At 35.6% G+C, this 13,346-nt stretch overlaps 1 protein-coding gene across 6 annotated transcripts in view; it reads right to left on the reverse strand.

The window, feature by feature from the left end:
• The window catches only part of SLC39A12 (solute carrier family 39 member 12), a 33,546-nt gene that overhangs the window by 17,984 nt on the left and 2,216 nt on the right, over positions 1–13,346 (reverse strand). For all 6 annotated transcript variants that reach the window (XM_030264558.4, XM_030264557.4, XM_030264556.4 and 3 more), the window contains 4 exons: positions 10,316–10,597; positions 7,834–8,041; positions 5,815–6,017; positions 1,207–1,378 (listed from right to left, as the gene is read on the reverse strand). In XM_030264558.4, the coding sequence (XP_030120418.4) occupies positions 1,207–1,378; positions 5,815–6,017; positions 7,834–8,041; positions 10,316–10,597 (865 nt within the window). The remainder of the gene's footprint in view (positions 1–1,206; positions 1,379–5,814; positions 6,018–7,833; positions 8,042–10,315; positions 10,598–13,346) is intronic.

Here is a 13,346-nt window from a genome sequence, read left to right on the forward strand (position 1 = left end):
AAAGCACTTCTGCCTGTTGAAGACCCATAATGATTCTTCCTACTCTGTATGTCTCTTTATACTATAACAATTTTTTGGATATCCATGAGTATTCTCCCATACTTTTTACTTCTGGTATATTCACATGTGTTCTTTCATGCTTTTTAATTCATGTGCTGTTCCATAAAGATCATTGGGCAGTAGGATGTGGAGAAAACTTACTAGCTCCAAAAAGACCTAGTCATCCAAAGCAAACCATGTAGATATTAGGATGTCGGTATTGGAGTCATTGATTTGTAGCCTAAAAAGTGCTCTTCTAGATTCAGGCAATTATGGTTAGATGTCTATTCCCTTCTGGTCATTCTCAACTCCCAAATTCCCCACCAAAATTAATGTCTGTTATAACACCAGCACACCTTGATTTGTAACCCAGATATCACTGGCTTAAAGTATGGGGAAAAAAACCACAATAAAAACATTAGGAAGCCCTTAGGGCAGCTCAGATTTAGATTTTTCTTCTATAAGGTGGAATAAGGATTGATTACAGAAGTAGAATCCACAAAATAGATGAAGCAGAAAACACTGGAAGCAGAGGCATGTGAGGGCTACAACTGCAAGTGGAAACAACCCAATTATACCCTCAGTCAGTTCTTGCTCTGGCTCTATCACACAGGTCCTGCAGCCCTGTTACTGTTTCTCTGGATGTCTTTCTTACTCCAATAGCATTCTCAAAGCATCTCTGATATAAAATATCACAAGCTGAAACACCAGTAGCATTCAGGCAAAACTTATTTCTATCAGGCATTTGCCACATCATGGTATAAAATGCCAGCTAATGTAATTTTGAAGCTATATGTAAGACCAATGCCATGACTACAATAGAAACCTGGTGCAAATTTCACAAAATAAGCCCTTACTGCCCAGCAATCCATAGATGAGGACCTGTTATTCCCTACCTGCTGGTGATATCAAGCAGTCCTCTAACAAATTAAGAAAAAAACATCTGGAAATAGAATCCCAAATACTATAAAATTTAGAACATTGAATCCTCTCACTTCTCAATTTAATACTACTATCGGACATGTATGCTATGAAATGATAGAATGTTTAATTACAGATGGCATAAATCCCATTTTCTCGATTATTAATGAATGAAAAGACTCCAGAAGTCTTTGCACCTCTTTATCTGAATTTAAATAATAATCTATTAATAAGAACATAACTTACTTTCCACAGTTGTTGGTGGAAGCTTTGTCTGTTTGAAGTCAGGAAGCTGACATGAACAACTTAAAAGTTGTTGAATGATAGCTGGACTGATTTGCTTGAAGTGGTCCTTAGAAATGGAGGAAGAACTGTTTTTCAAAAATATCTTCACAAGTTCATTGGCAGAGAAACAAACCTTTGTAGAAAAGTATATTCAGTTACTAAACATGTTGCATTATACCTGCATTTAATTTTGAGGTTAAATACAGAATCTTAGAAGAACACAGGACACTCCAGTCCAGGAAGAAACCTGCTATATATCTGTACTCTTTATTGCTTAAATTAGTTTAATTACTTCCGTTTCTCCACTTTTTTTCTGTGTAAACTTGATAACAACTATATATTTCAGAAAGATTAGAATCTTTGGGACAAATCAACTCAATTTCTATTGAAGCCACTTAATGTCATTCAGCTCTTACAAAACAATATCTCTCAATATTTTATTGTTATTTGTGCTAAGGAAAATGTTTTAATGCTAATACGAACCATATTCTTAGCTATTCTTGTGAAACAACATTTGCAGTAATAGTGCTATTAAGATACTGCCTAAATCAAAGCAATACTGAGATTCATCCTTGTACTGGATCTTCAGTAATATATAGAAATAAGTCAGCTTTTTAAATTTATTAAATGAGAGCATGTCAGCAAACTAGATATTACACAGCCTAAAACTGGTCTAAAGATTGCTTAATAATTGTGTTATTAGAGGCATTCAGAATTCCAACAACTTTTTTTGTTCTTGTTTGGAACATCTCTGTCAAAAGAAGCAATTTTTCACAGCAGCATTTATATTTCAAAAATTTTCATGAAGAATTGTGTTTTCCTCTCCAGGATGAAACTTCTAGTGAAAACATGAGCAGTTAATACAAGAAAAATTATAGTGGAAATTTCTGTAAACACTTTTAAACAGAAGAACTCCGGATTTAATATGTTATCTAATGTCTAATATCTAATATGTTAATAATCTTCATTTCTTAATCTCATCTGATGAGCTGTGATTAAATATTTAAAAACCAAAAAAAATTGCTTTAATTTAAATTGGTCTGCATCTGAGACTCAAGGGATTTCTAAATATTCTTTCTCTCATGACTGAAGCTTAAGCTTCTTTTGAAGATGTTAAGAATAATTACTTTTAAATAATCCAGTTAAAACCCAACACATTCCTGCCTTTGCTCATCAATTGGTGAAGTAAAATATGCCTTGTGGTTCACTAAGAAACTGAATTAATTAAGCACTGATATATTTTTTCTGAAAACCACATTCAAGTCTTCAGGATAAGGGGTGGTCTTGTCACCTGGACCGAGTGTGCTCTGCCTTCAAGCCAAAGGAGAGCATGAGGACAATTCAGGAGCTACCATATTGTAAGAGACCTTAATTTTGCCTGTTTTAGGCAGTGATATTGACTCTAGAACTAGGAATCACTGACATCGGGTATCAAGTTGTAAGACTAGGATTTTGGCTGGCTATGAGTAACATTGCTGACCAGTCAGAGCAGGGATGATATTATTTAACACCTTCACCAACAACTTGAGTGATGGAACAGAGTGCACCAGGTGGCATTCACAGGTGAAATTCAACTGGGACCACTAATCAGTATGTTGATGGGTGTGGCTGCTATTTAGAGGGTCCTTGACAAGACAAAGAAATGGGCTGGCCAGACCTTCATGAAGATCAGCCAAAATAACCTTAATATGCTTCACACAGAATGCCTCCATGTGTCAATGAAGGCTAGGGAAAACTGGCCAGAAGGAAGGCAGGATTCCAGAAAAAGCCCTTGGGGTGGGTCATAGCCACCAGTGTGCCCTTGGGGCAACAACCACTAACTGCACACTGGCTGCATCAGCAAGAGCAGAACCAGCAGGTACTGGAGAAAGAATATTGCCCACCACTCAGGACATGGGAGTCCACATCTGGACTATGTCCAGCTTAATAACCAGCAGTGCAAGATACTGGCAAATTGAGGGAAGTCCAGTGGAGGGCCACCAAGATGGCTAGGGAGCTGCAGCACATGCTGTGTCAGGAGAGGCTGAGGGACCTGGGTTTGTTCAGTTTGGGGACAGAAGGGTTGGTGGGTATCTTAAGTCTTCAACTGTCTAAGGTGGGGGGAAGGCATATATATATAAATATATATATATATATATATATATATATATAAGGTAGAGGGAAGAGATAACCAGAATCTTTTCAGATGCACACAGCAAAAGAATGAGATGTGAAAGGTATTAGTGTCAGCAGCAAAAAACTCCAATTTGCTTTAATAAAGAAGGCCATCAAGATGAAGGCAATAAAGCACTGGTACAGGTTTCCCAAAGTCTGTATAAACTGTTTTTGGAGACATTCAGAATTCAACATGGCTCTGTGAAACCTGGTCTGACTTTGAAGTTGGCTCTTTTTTGAAAAGTACAATAGACAAGATGACGTCCAGGATTATTGTGAACCTAAATTTTAATATGTGAATATATTACCATGAATTTTAAATGAAAAGCACAATATTATCTGTAAAAGGAAACTGTCCACTCCTACATAAAAATAGCATTAAAATCTACTTAGTAAAATGTTATTGTAAGATGTGGGGCATGAGGACCTGCATCTGTTCTAGTTACAACCCCCAGCCTTCGAAGCTTTTTAACATAAGGAGGCAGAGAACTGTCTCCATTAGAAAAGCAACTATGTTGCTGGAGGAAGATAACAAAGAAATAAGCACATTGATTTTGCATATTTTAATGTGAAAAACAGGATGGATGGATGGATGATTTAAGTTTCCAAAATCCATGTTTGTTTAATGAGGAAGAAGAAATTAATACATAGATGTTGTGACATAGTTTAATGGAATTTAAGATTATTTATCTTATTAGATCATTTGTCACTAACTTTTAAATAGATGTTTTTAATTGTAGAGACAATGATGACTTCATAAGAAAGCAGTGACCCTTTTTTGTGGTAGTGTTTCAAATAGTTATTCCTACAGATCTTAAAGGAGTTAGCAAACACAAGCCATAGATAAGTCAATGTCCTGTATGTAGCAGAATCTGCTACTAATGAAGCACAATGGCTATCATAGGTAGAGAAAACAGGACAAAATTAGCAACACTGCAGTGAAACATGAAGTGTTCTAATGGAATATGTAAAGGAAAATAAGCATAGCTAAAAAGAACAGAAATAAAAAAAAAAAACTTAGAAACTAGAAATTAATACAGAAGAGAAGTTATCTTCTGTCCAGATGTTTCTTTGTGATTATTTTTATGTATACAGAATATTTGGCTCTCAGTTAACTCCTAAGACACAGATAATGCCCTTGTACACTTATCCTTTGAGTTACAGACAGTCTTAGGAGTTCAAGAAATGAAAAAAACTGAGCTTTAAAAATACTTCAATTGCTGGGGAATTTTACTCCTTTTACAGATAGAATCACTACTGATTTCTGTCCTTTGTAATTTAAAATTCATATGAAACACATTTAAAATGACCTTAATTTAAGATTTTTTTGAGACCTCATTAAAAGCCTCATCATGTTGATCAGCATGATCTTTTTTTGTGGTCAGCTGCAAAGAAATAAATGTATTGATAGAGTATGCATTTCAAATGCAATATAATTGCACAGATAAATATCTATCAGAATGGCATTTAACCAGATGAAATTTTTCTCAGCTCCCTATCATAAAATGACCACACAGAAAAAGTCAATTGCACATCACTCAGTTTCCTAAATAGAGAAGAAACGTTGCCACTGAGTTAATATAAACGTTAAGGAGTTGAAAACAACAGAAAAGAATATATTTCTTTGAAGAATATATTTCAAATGTATACATCAAAATATGTACCAATTATATACTTTGAAGTCTCCCTTTTTGTCTAAGGAATGATATCCAGTCTAAAGGATGGAAGTCAGTTATCATCTTGATCATTGCCAAAAACAAAATTTATTTATTTTCAAATTCTTAGAAAAAGGATAAAATCACCTGCAATAAGCCAGTGTCCTTCAAAGTTCTCAGAGAGAATACTTTGGAGTATCTAAGGCTCTGTTATACAGCCTTTATACTTTCTAAAGAAGGCTTCTGGATTCCATAGATGGCTATGAAAAGAGTTTGAAAATGTCCAATCTCAATTTACAGAAGCCTTTTAAAAGCAACTTACATTGAAACTTTAATTTACTTCTTTCCTTTAGTGCAAAACAACCCTTCTTTCTACCAGGTCACTTAAGGCATCCTAGAAACTCTGTGGCATAAAACCACAAGAAATCTCTAATAAATATAAGAAAACACCAAAACCATCAAATTAACATCAATGTTAATTCAGTCCTCTGTGTCTTGAAGCACCTGATTCCGTGTAACACTAACCATTGTTAGCCTCTCCCAGTGACTTTACTTGCATATTCAACATCCACAAAGTTCTTTCCCTGATTAAAATTTGAACAAATATAGCTATATAAATATATATTATCATCTGTATCTACATGCCTTTTTGAAACTAATACATTTTACCTCAGACATATTGCATGGTTTGCAAATCAATTTAAACTTCTGTCAGTGAAATTCTGTCACCAACACTATAATAACATAAAAATAAATTAACCTGGTCCCAGTCTGTGTTCCTTTCATGATCTTCAGAATAGCCTTTCAGATAGTCTCCTTTTGTATGGTTTCCTTTGACTGGAGTATTTCTTCTTCCAATATCTCTGGTTGCCATACTGTAACGTCTTCTTTTGTGACTATGAAATTGTCCATTTACAGTGCAGGTCTTTTTGGCTCTAAGCACATTTAGGAGTCGTTCTAGTTCTAGTAATTAATTAGAGGACAGATATGTTACCATAGGAAAATGCACACTTAAAAGACAAAACATTTAAAAGACAGTATTTTTTTTCTTTTTGTTTGTTACAACGTTGATTTAATTCCTCATTTTAATACTCTTTTCCCAGTTTGGTACTGGAGGAAATTTTTGCTTAACAACTCTGGAACTTCCAGAGTTGTTAACCCAGACCCTCAGCTTTTCCTTCTTTACATATCGCACTCAGATGTAATTGGAAGGCAATTCATCTTTCATTTTATCAGTATGTCTGACAAAGTTATCTAGCAATTGCTAACTAACTTCACTGTTCTTAAAATTTTCCTGTGTAAGCTGCCACAGCCAGGTGTATTTGGATGAGGAAACAGATCCTCTATAGGGTGTTCTGAAATCAGTCTTCAGGATGATGTGCTGTCCTTGCACTTCAGAAGTGCAGCACAGGCCAGTGAAATTTTCTCTCCTGTGGTTAACTGGGAAGCATGCCTGCTGACAGTACTGAAACAGGAAGCAGGGAGCCAGGATCCCTAATCCAAATTTGAGGTCATGCACAGATATACCTGATATCATAGCTGGGGTGCAATGGGTGCTTCTGCTGATGGGATGCCTGGTTATTTGACGGGCAGGCCCTATCCTATCTTCCTTATCACCTTCCTTCACCCCTGCACTTTCAAATGAAGCCATAGCAATAATTCCTATAAACCTTAATTTGTCTATTAAAAAGTGGTCCACAAATTAATTTTTAAAAAATGCAGATTAATGGGAATGTTTCCATATGATAATCCTATGTTTTTTAAATCTTGTTACTCGAAAAATGCAAATGGTATAATCTTAATGTTAAATCTCACAGGAAGGTTTCTGATAAGATGTTTCACTCTTTTTTTTTTTTTTGGGCTACTTAAACAAACAGATCTAAATGGAGCTATATTTGCAGATATATTTGTTTTCTAAATGTAGTAATATCTAATTTTCTTTTTCTATGCTTCCAGATTCTTACTGTTTCCCGAAGTTACTATTAAGAATTTAAATAAATTTAAAGGGACAGTATAATGAGCTTAGACTTAAAATAGGCTTATTCTGCAACAAACTGGTTAAGAATAATTTTTTGTTTTTCTGAATGACATCCTAATGCCACCAACCGTACAGTCCTTCTGTTGCCTTCACTGGGGCCCAGCTTTCACCATATATAGCTATTTAGTAGCACTGTGCTGAGACGGCTCCATTCATTCTTTTAAGAATTATTTTACAAGATCTGGGCTGGGCAATTTTAAAGGAAGGACTTTGCGACCAAATCAGTTTATGTAAATACAATCTATAAGCCCCAGTTTAGGGCTAAGAATTATTATATTTTTAGTATTTATTTCTGTGATTAAATATACCTCTGTGTAACCTATGAATGTTAAAAATGTTTTTAGCCATGTTCAATTCAACTTTTCAACCTTTTGAACCCATACTTAATGTAACTTTTTAAAAGTGCTTTGAAAAGCTTGTAAATTGTTGCTGTTAGCAGTTGCCACAAAAAAGGAAAAGTTGATGTCTTACAACAACTTCTACATCTAAATCCATGCCAGGCCCCTGAATTGATGGTGTAGCTTCTCAAACTGCTAAGCAGGGACAACCTTTTACAGAAATTAATTGCTGATGCTGAGAGCTCAACATTTGCTTTGTTTTGTTTCAGATTTTTTGTTTTGTTATTTTTGGACCACTTAGAGCTCTCCTTATACTTCTATTTATTTATGGTTAAGTAGCATTTCTGATGAGTCCAACAATACATTTTCCTGAAGAAAATTAACTTTGCATACTCCAGCTTACCTGTCACTTGGAGCTCAGTGGTACTATTTAGAGAACTGAAAATATATTTTATAAAGAATTCTGAGGAAGGTAAAGTTGCTTTCCCCATACAGACTCCTTGGAGAGCCAGAGTAAGGATTAAAGCAGCCAGGCGTGGAAGAGTGTTTTCATCAGCACCATCTCTGTCCATTATATCAGCATTTTTCTCCAGAGTGCTCACATCAACACACTGAAATCAGGAGAAAACAGCATGAAGACAGTCCTGCTCACCTCCATTTAAATAATCAAAGTGACAGGAGGAGAAACTGAGGAGAACAATTTCACAGAGAGCCAGAGTAGAAAAAATGCTAAGATGTAAGCTGTAATTGCCAGCAGGACAGCTAATCAAAGGACATTTTCAGAAGAACAGGCATAGAATTAAAAATCTTGAACATTTACTCAGTGTCTAATGGGGGAAAAGTACAGTCCTTCATTCAGGTTATTTTTGCTTAGTGTTATTTTCCTGCTGTTTCTATTGTTCCAAGTGTCCTTCTCAATTACATCTACATCTACTTCCAGAAAGTGGAAGAAGGGGGAGGAATTTTTATTAAGGCACGAGAAATTGGCTCAAATAATACAGATTATAACTCTTCATCTCAAACTTCAGACTTTAAATGTTTTTAGTTCCTTACCTGTTCAATGGAATCAATGGCTTTTTATGGAGTACTTATCTGGGGACAATATGGAAAGATATAATTTTTCTGATAAAGGGTGACTTTCCTGCTGGGTGACCAAATAAAAACAGTAGTCAGTGGTACGCAACCATGTATGTGGAGGTCTGCAAACTCACTCAGTTTCCTGGAAATTTATACCCCTTTTCAGTTTCTTCCCTTTTTTCCTTTCTTGTTTTTTTTCACTGCAAATAGTTGGGTTTGAATGAAACAACAACAACAAAGGTAAAAAATGACTTAATTTAATTTTTTTTCTAACAAAATTAAAAGGTCGGCTAGATGAGCCATTACAGTAGTCATTTATTTCATATATATTCATCTCCCCTTATGTAGGCCATAAACACTTCAGAGAGAAGGCTGACATTTCGTTTCCTGCACATTCCCTATACATTAAAATTTTCACGAACCAAAACTTAATCTCTCCTTTCAAACAAGATATTAGGTGCTATGACTAAAGAAGAGGATATTTAATGTGAAACCAAAACACATAAGAGCCAATAAAAATGCTTTTCTTCTATGACTACTGTGCACCATTGGCCCTTTTCCACAACTCAAGTGTTGTGATTCCAAGTATTATGCTATTAAGTTTTGTGTACCTTTCATAAAAGAAACCTCTTTTCCCTCAAGTCAGTGAATGGTGAAGTCTCAGTCAGTAGACAGGCTTGACAACTGATTATACTGCCAGCATAAACAAACAGAACCCCAGTAAAGCATTTTATGGGTTGTTATTCTATCTAGAAATTCCAAAAACCTTCCAATGCCTTTTCACAGTTGCTCAGATACCATTGGAGTCCTTGGAAATCAGCACGTTCACCAAGACTCAGAACCAAAAGTACTGATCAATGAATAATTTATGGTGGGAAATGACCACACAAAGAAGACAGAGAGAGGAACTGGAAGCCCTCAACATTCTGGACACAGCCAGGTTTCTTACCCATCTTCTGTTTGTGCAGAAAACCCTACTACAGTATGTCTAAATTAAAATCTAATTAATTGAAAAGGACAAATTCAAGCTTTGTATGAACCGAATTTAACTCAATACATGGAACAGACCTAAGGAGCTACAAACAGGAGGTCAACCTGTACTTTAGGAGTTATCTAATCTGGCAAAAACCTGTTTTATTGCTCATTACAAGGAAGTTTTTCTTTGACTTTGAACTCCAGAATATTATTCTATCATTTTATAGATCCTGTTTGAAATAAAGAATTCTAAACAGCAGTGAGAAAACACACAGCATGTTTCCTAACTTAGAAATTATGATCTTAGCTGAAAATACTCAATAGCCTTTTTTTTTTTTTTCAACTTTAAATTTAAGGTTATCTTTAACAATCTTCCTACAAGGCATATCCATGCTTGGTAGATAATTAATCACAAATTTATATGTTCCTACTGAAGGAATATCTTTGGACAGATTCCTCATTCCATCCAGCTTTGGATAGACATGGAAGTGTAGATCCTGGTAAGGATTTAATCACAGCAAAAGAATAGGAGAATTATTTCTCCTATACCAGCCAGTTGTGGATCTGTTCTGCTTTATACCATCAAAATACTTCAAATTTGAACTCTATAATATTATTCTATTATTGTATATATCCTATTTGAGATAAGGATCTCAAATAGATCCTTATAGATAGATCTATCTCAAATAGAATCTCATACTAGCATAGAGTATGAGATAATAGATCTCTGTACTAGCATAAAGGCATTATACCTGTACTAAAGATGAAATGATTTTTTACACACACACACACACACACACACACACACACACACACACACACATTTTTGTTACCTGGTTTTCAGAAGTTTTAAAATGTTGCCTTACTGCAGCTAAAATATCTTCCGTTTCATTCCGTGAAAAATAGTAACAGTCTTCATCATGTCTTAAACTAAGCATACTTTGTAGATAAAATTTATAATCCTTATCAATCAAGCTGAATTCTGAAGAACACATATCTCTGTGGTGAAGAATGTAGTAGAGAAGAATAAGAGAAATTCTCTCAAATACTTCTTCACTGAGATTGCCTTCTAAATCTCCTCCAGCTATCCGTAACAAAGCATCTGGTTCAAGGCACTGTGAAGAAATAAAAATAAATGGAAATTCAACTCAAGTGACACCCTGCCAGGCATTTGCAAATACAGATAGGAAGGAAAATAGGAGAATACAAGTTCTTTATTTAAGGGATCCAACCCAAAACTACATAGATTCAGGCTGATGGAATGGCAGGAGGAGGGTGCAGGTAATTCTTCAGGGTCCTGTGGCTGCAAGATTACACCATAGGGTTTTTTCCAGAGCCCCTTTTATTTTTAAGGAAAGTCGAGTGTCCTAGAGATGGCACTTTGAGCAACCTGGAATATTGGGAGGTGCCCCTGCTCATGGTAGGAGGAATGGAACAACATGATTTTTAAGGTCCCTTCAAACTCAAACCATTCTATGATTCTGTTCCATAATTCTATGATTTAGTGGTTTGAGACTCCCTACAATTAGCAATAATTCTGATCAACCATTGTAGAGAGCGAAAACCTTCCACTGGCTTCAGCAGATTATATTTCTGGTTACAAATATATTAGATAAGGGCTAGGCCTATTCATATTTTTATCTGTGCATTCTATATGTTTTCATTATAAGATACAAGCAGTTGCTGAACTGTAGTTAATTGAAGCTATGTAAACAGAAGTTATACCATATTCAATGCACTGCTGAGAGACATAATTGAGCCTCTAATCACACAGATATTTTTGTTTTTCAATTAATTCTGTTAACTGCAACAATGAGATCCAAGGCAGAGAGCCAGCACAAGGTCTCAACCCCATTTAGTCCTTCAAATGCATTTCAAGAGGGACTGAAATGACATATTCCCCTTGTGCAGGCTCTATATCTAAGCAAAGATTTTTTTTAATATGTGTAAAACTGTAGATATTAATAGCCAAATTAACTATTTAGATACATAAATAAGCCAGATTACATATGATTCACTGTGTCCTGTCCTGCCTTCATTGCTTATCAAGGTCTTTAACTTCTCCTGATGCAGTCTCTGAGAATTACTCTTTTGACTAGGAGGAGTCTAATCTCTCTTCTGTCCCAAAGACCTCAAGTCAGTCAACCAGCCTTTATGAACACTCAGTAGTAATACAATAAACATATGGCATGAAGTGGAAGATTTTAAAAGATTTCTCTAAGATTTTAAAATCCACTGAAGATATATTGCAATCAGTGAGTCCATTGTTTGCTCTTGCAAGGAAGATGACTGAAAAGAAAATTGGTGACCAGAAGGAAGCAGATGCATTGTAAAAGATGCAATTATTCCCTAGTATATAGGTAGCCCATGGTGAGTTACCCTTGAACTCATGGTATGAAGAGAATATAAAGTGGTTTGTCATTAGGTTGGGGTTTTTTGTTTGGTTTTTTTTTTTTTTTTGTTTTGGCTTGATTTTTGCTGCTACTAATATTTTTACAGGAATAACCATCTGTCCTTGATTTAGAAATTCTAAACAAAAAAGAAGCCCAGAACTTTGGCTTGGAAGTCTAAGTTTCTTTTCTTTAAGTGACCAGAAGTTAAAAAAAAAAAAAGTTCTTATCAATTCAAGAAATATATGGCTTCTGTTTGCTTAGGAGATAAAATGTGAGATGCCATTCAACAGCTGCCAGCTCCTGCCCAAAGAGTCTTTGGGCTACTACATAAAAACAAACCAGAAGAGGGGCTAAAGAAAGTGTAAAACTTCACTGCTTTTAAATGGCCATTAGAGATGTCATAAAAAGAAAAAAAAAAAAAAAGTCTGAAAACAAAATCATGTTTATAAACAGGACCTGGTTTTAGAAGGCAAATTTAATCTGAAATCTATTAGTGATTCCCAACAAGTATGAGGAAGAAAATGCCAATATAAGTTGGAGCATTCTGTTTCAAATTTTGATGCACTTGAAGGATAGTACTTCTTGCACAGTTTTTGCTATCTTGGTTTACCAAATCTGCAGCACAGTACCACGTGGGCACCATGTGACTGAAAATGCCAGGTCTCTCTCGAGGATTTCCTACAGAAAACCACAGGCCTGTGGTGCTGGCACAGAAACACTGGCAGTGCAGGGTGTATGCAGTTTCTGACTCAGATCACACTGAGTACTGAAAATGGTGAAAGTCCTCAAAGACGTACTATAGAAAATTTCCAAGATGCTTGAACAGAGTAGCAGTACTGACCAAAGTAAGCCCCAGCTGAGTTTCCCTTAGATTTTGTCCATTCAAGGACACCAGCAAGCTCTCCAGAAATACATCACAAGTACAAGAAAAAACCATGCCACTAGAGAATAAATACAAAAAGGGCAAACAAAAACTTAGTCCCCTGTTTTATGACGTTTAGGAGGTCTATATAGCCATGTTTAATATGTTGTTAATTTTCAATCTGGGCCTGTATCTGATGCAAATTAATTTCCCATGTGTGACTAACCTCCTTCATATAAAATTATTCAGTTAGGTAATGACAGGCACCTACAATATCTATGTATGAAATTTCCCATTTGGGTTAGTATGAAAAATGGGAGCATTTTTAGAAAGGGTCAATAAAGTGAGCAGGTGTCTACTGCACAGAATAAAAAGATTCCCACTTCATTGGCTTAGCAGATTGCTGAAAACAGCACCTTGTAAAAACATTCACCTTTCAGACCATCTTTGTAAGTGTGGTATAAAGTGACACTGCTGTATGTAGGTCACTGAACAGTGCCAGAGCCAGAGTAATGAAAGCCAAGGCTGGCCAAACCCTTTGTCGTCCCTTTTAGCTAGGTTGCTCAGTAACACTGTCCCTCTCCTTTCTTTATTGAATCAGGACTGAGT

The sequence above is a fragment of the Taeniopygia guttata genome, chromosome 2 (assembly GCF_048771995.1).
Source record: "Taeniopygia guttata chromosome 2, bTaeGut7.mat, whole genome shotgun sequence".
NCBI lineage: Eukaryota > Metazoa > Chordata > Aves > Passeriformes > Estrildidae > Taeniopygia > Taeniopygia guttata.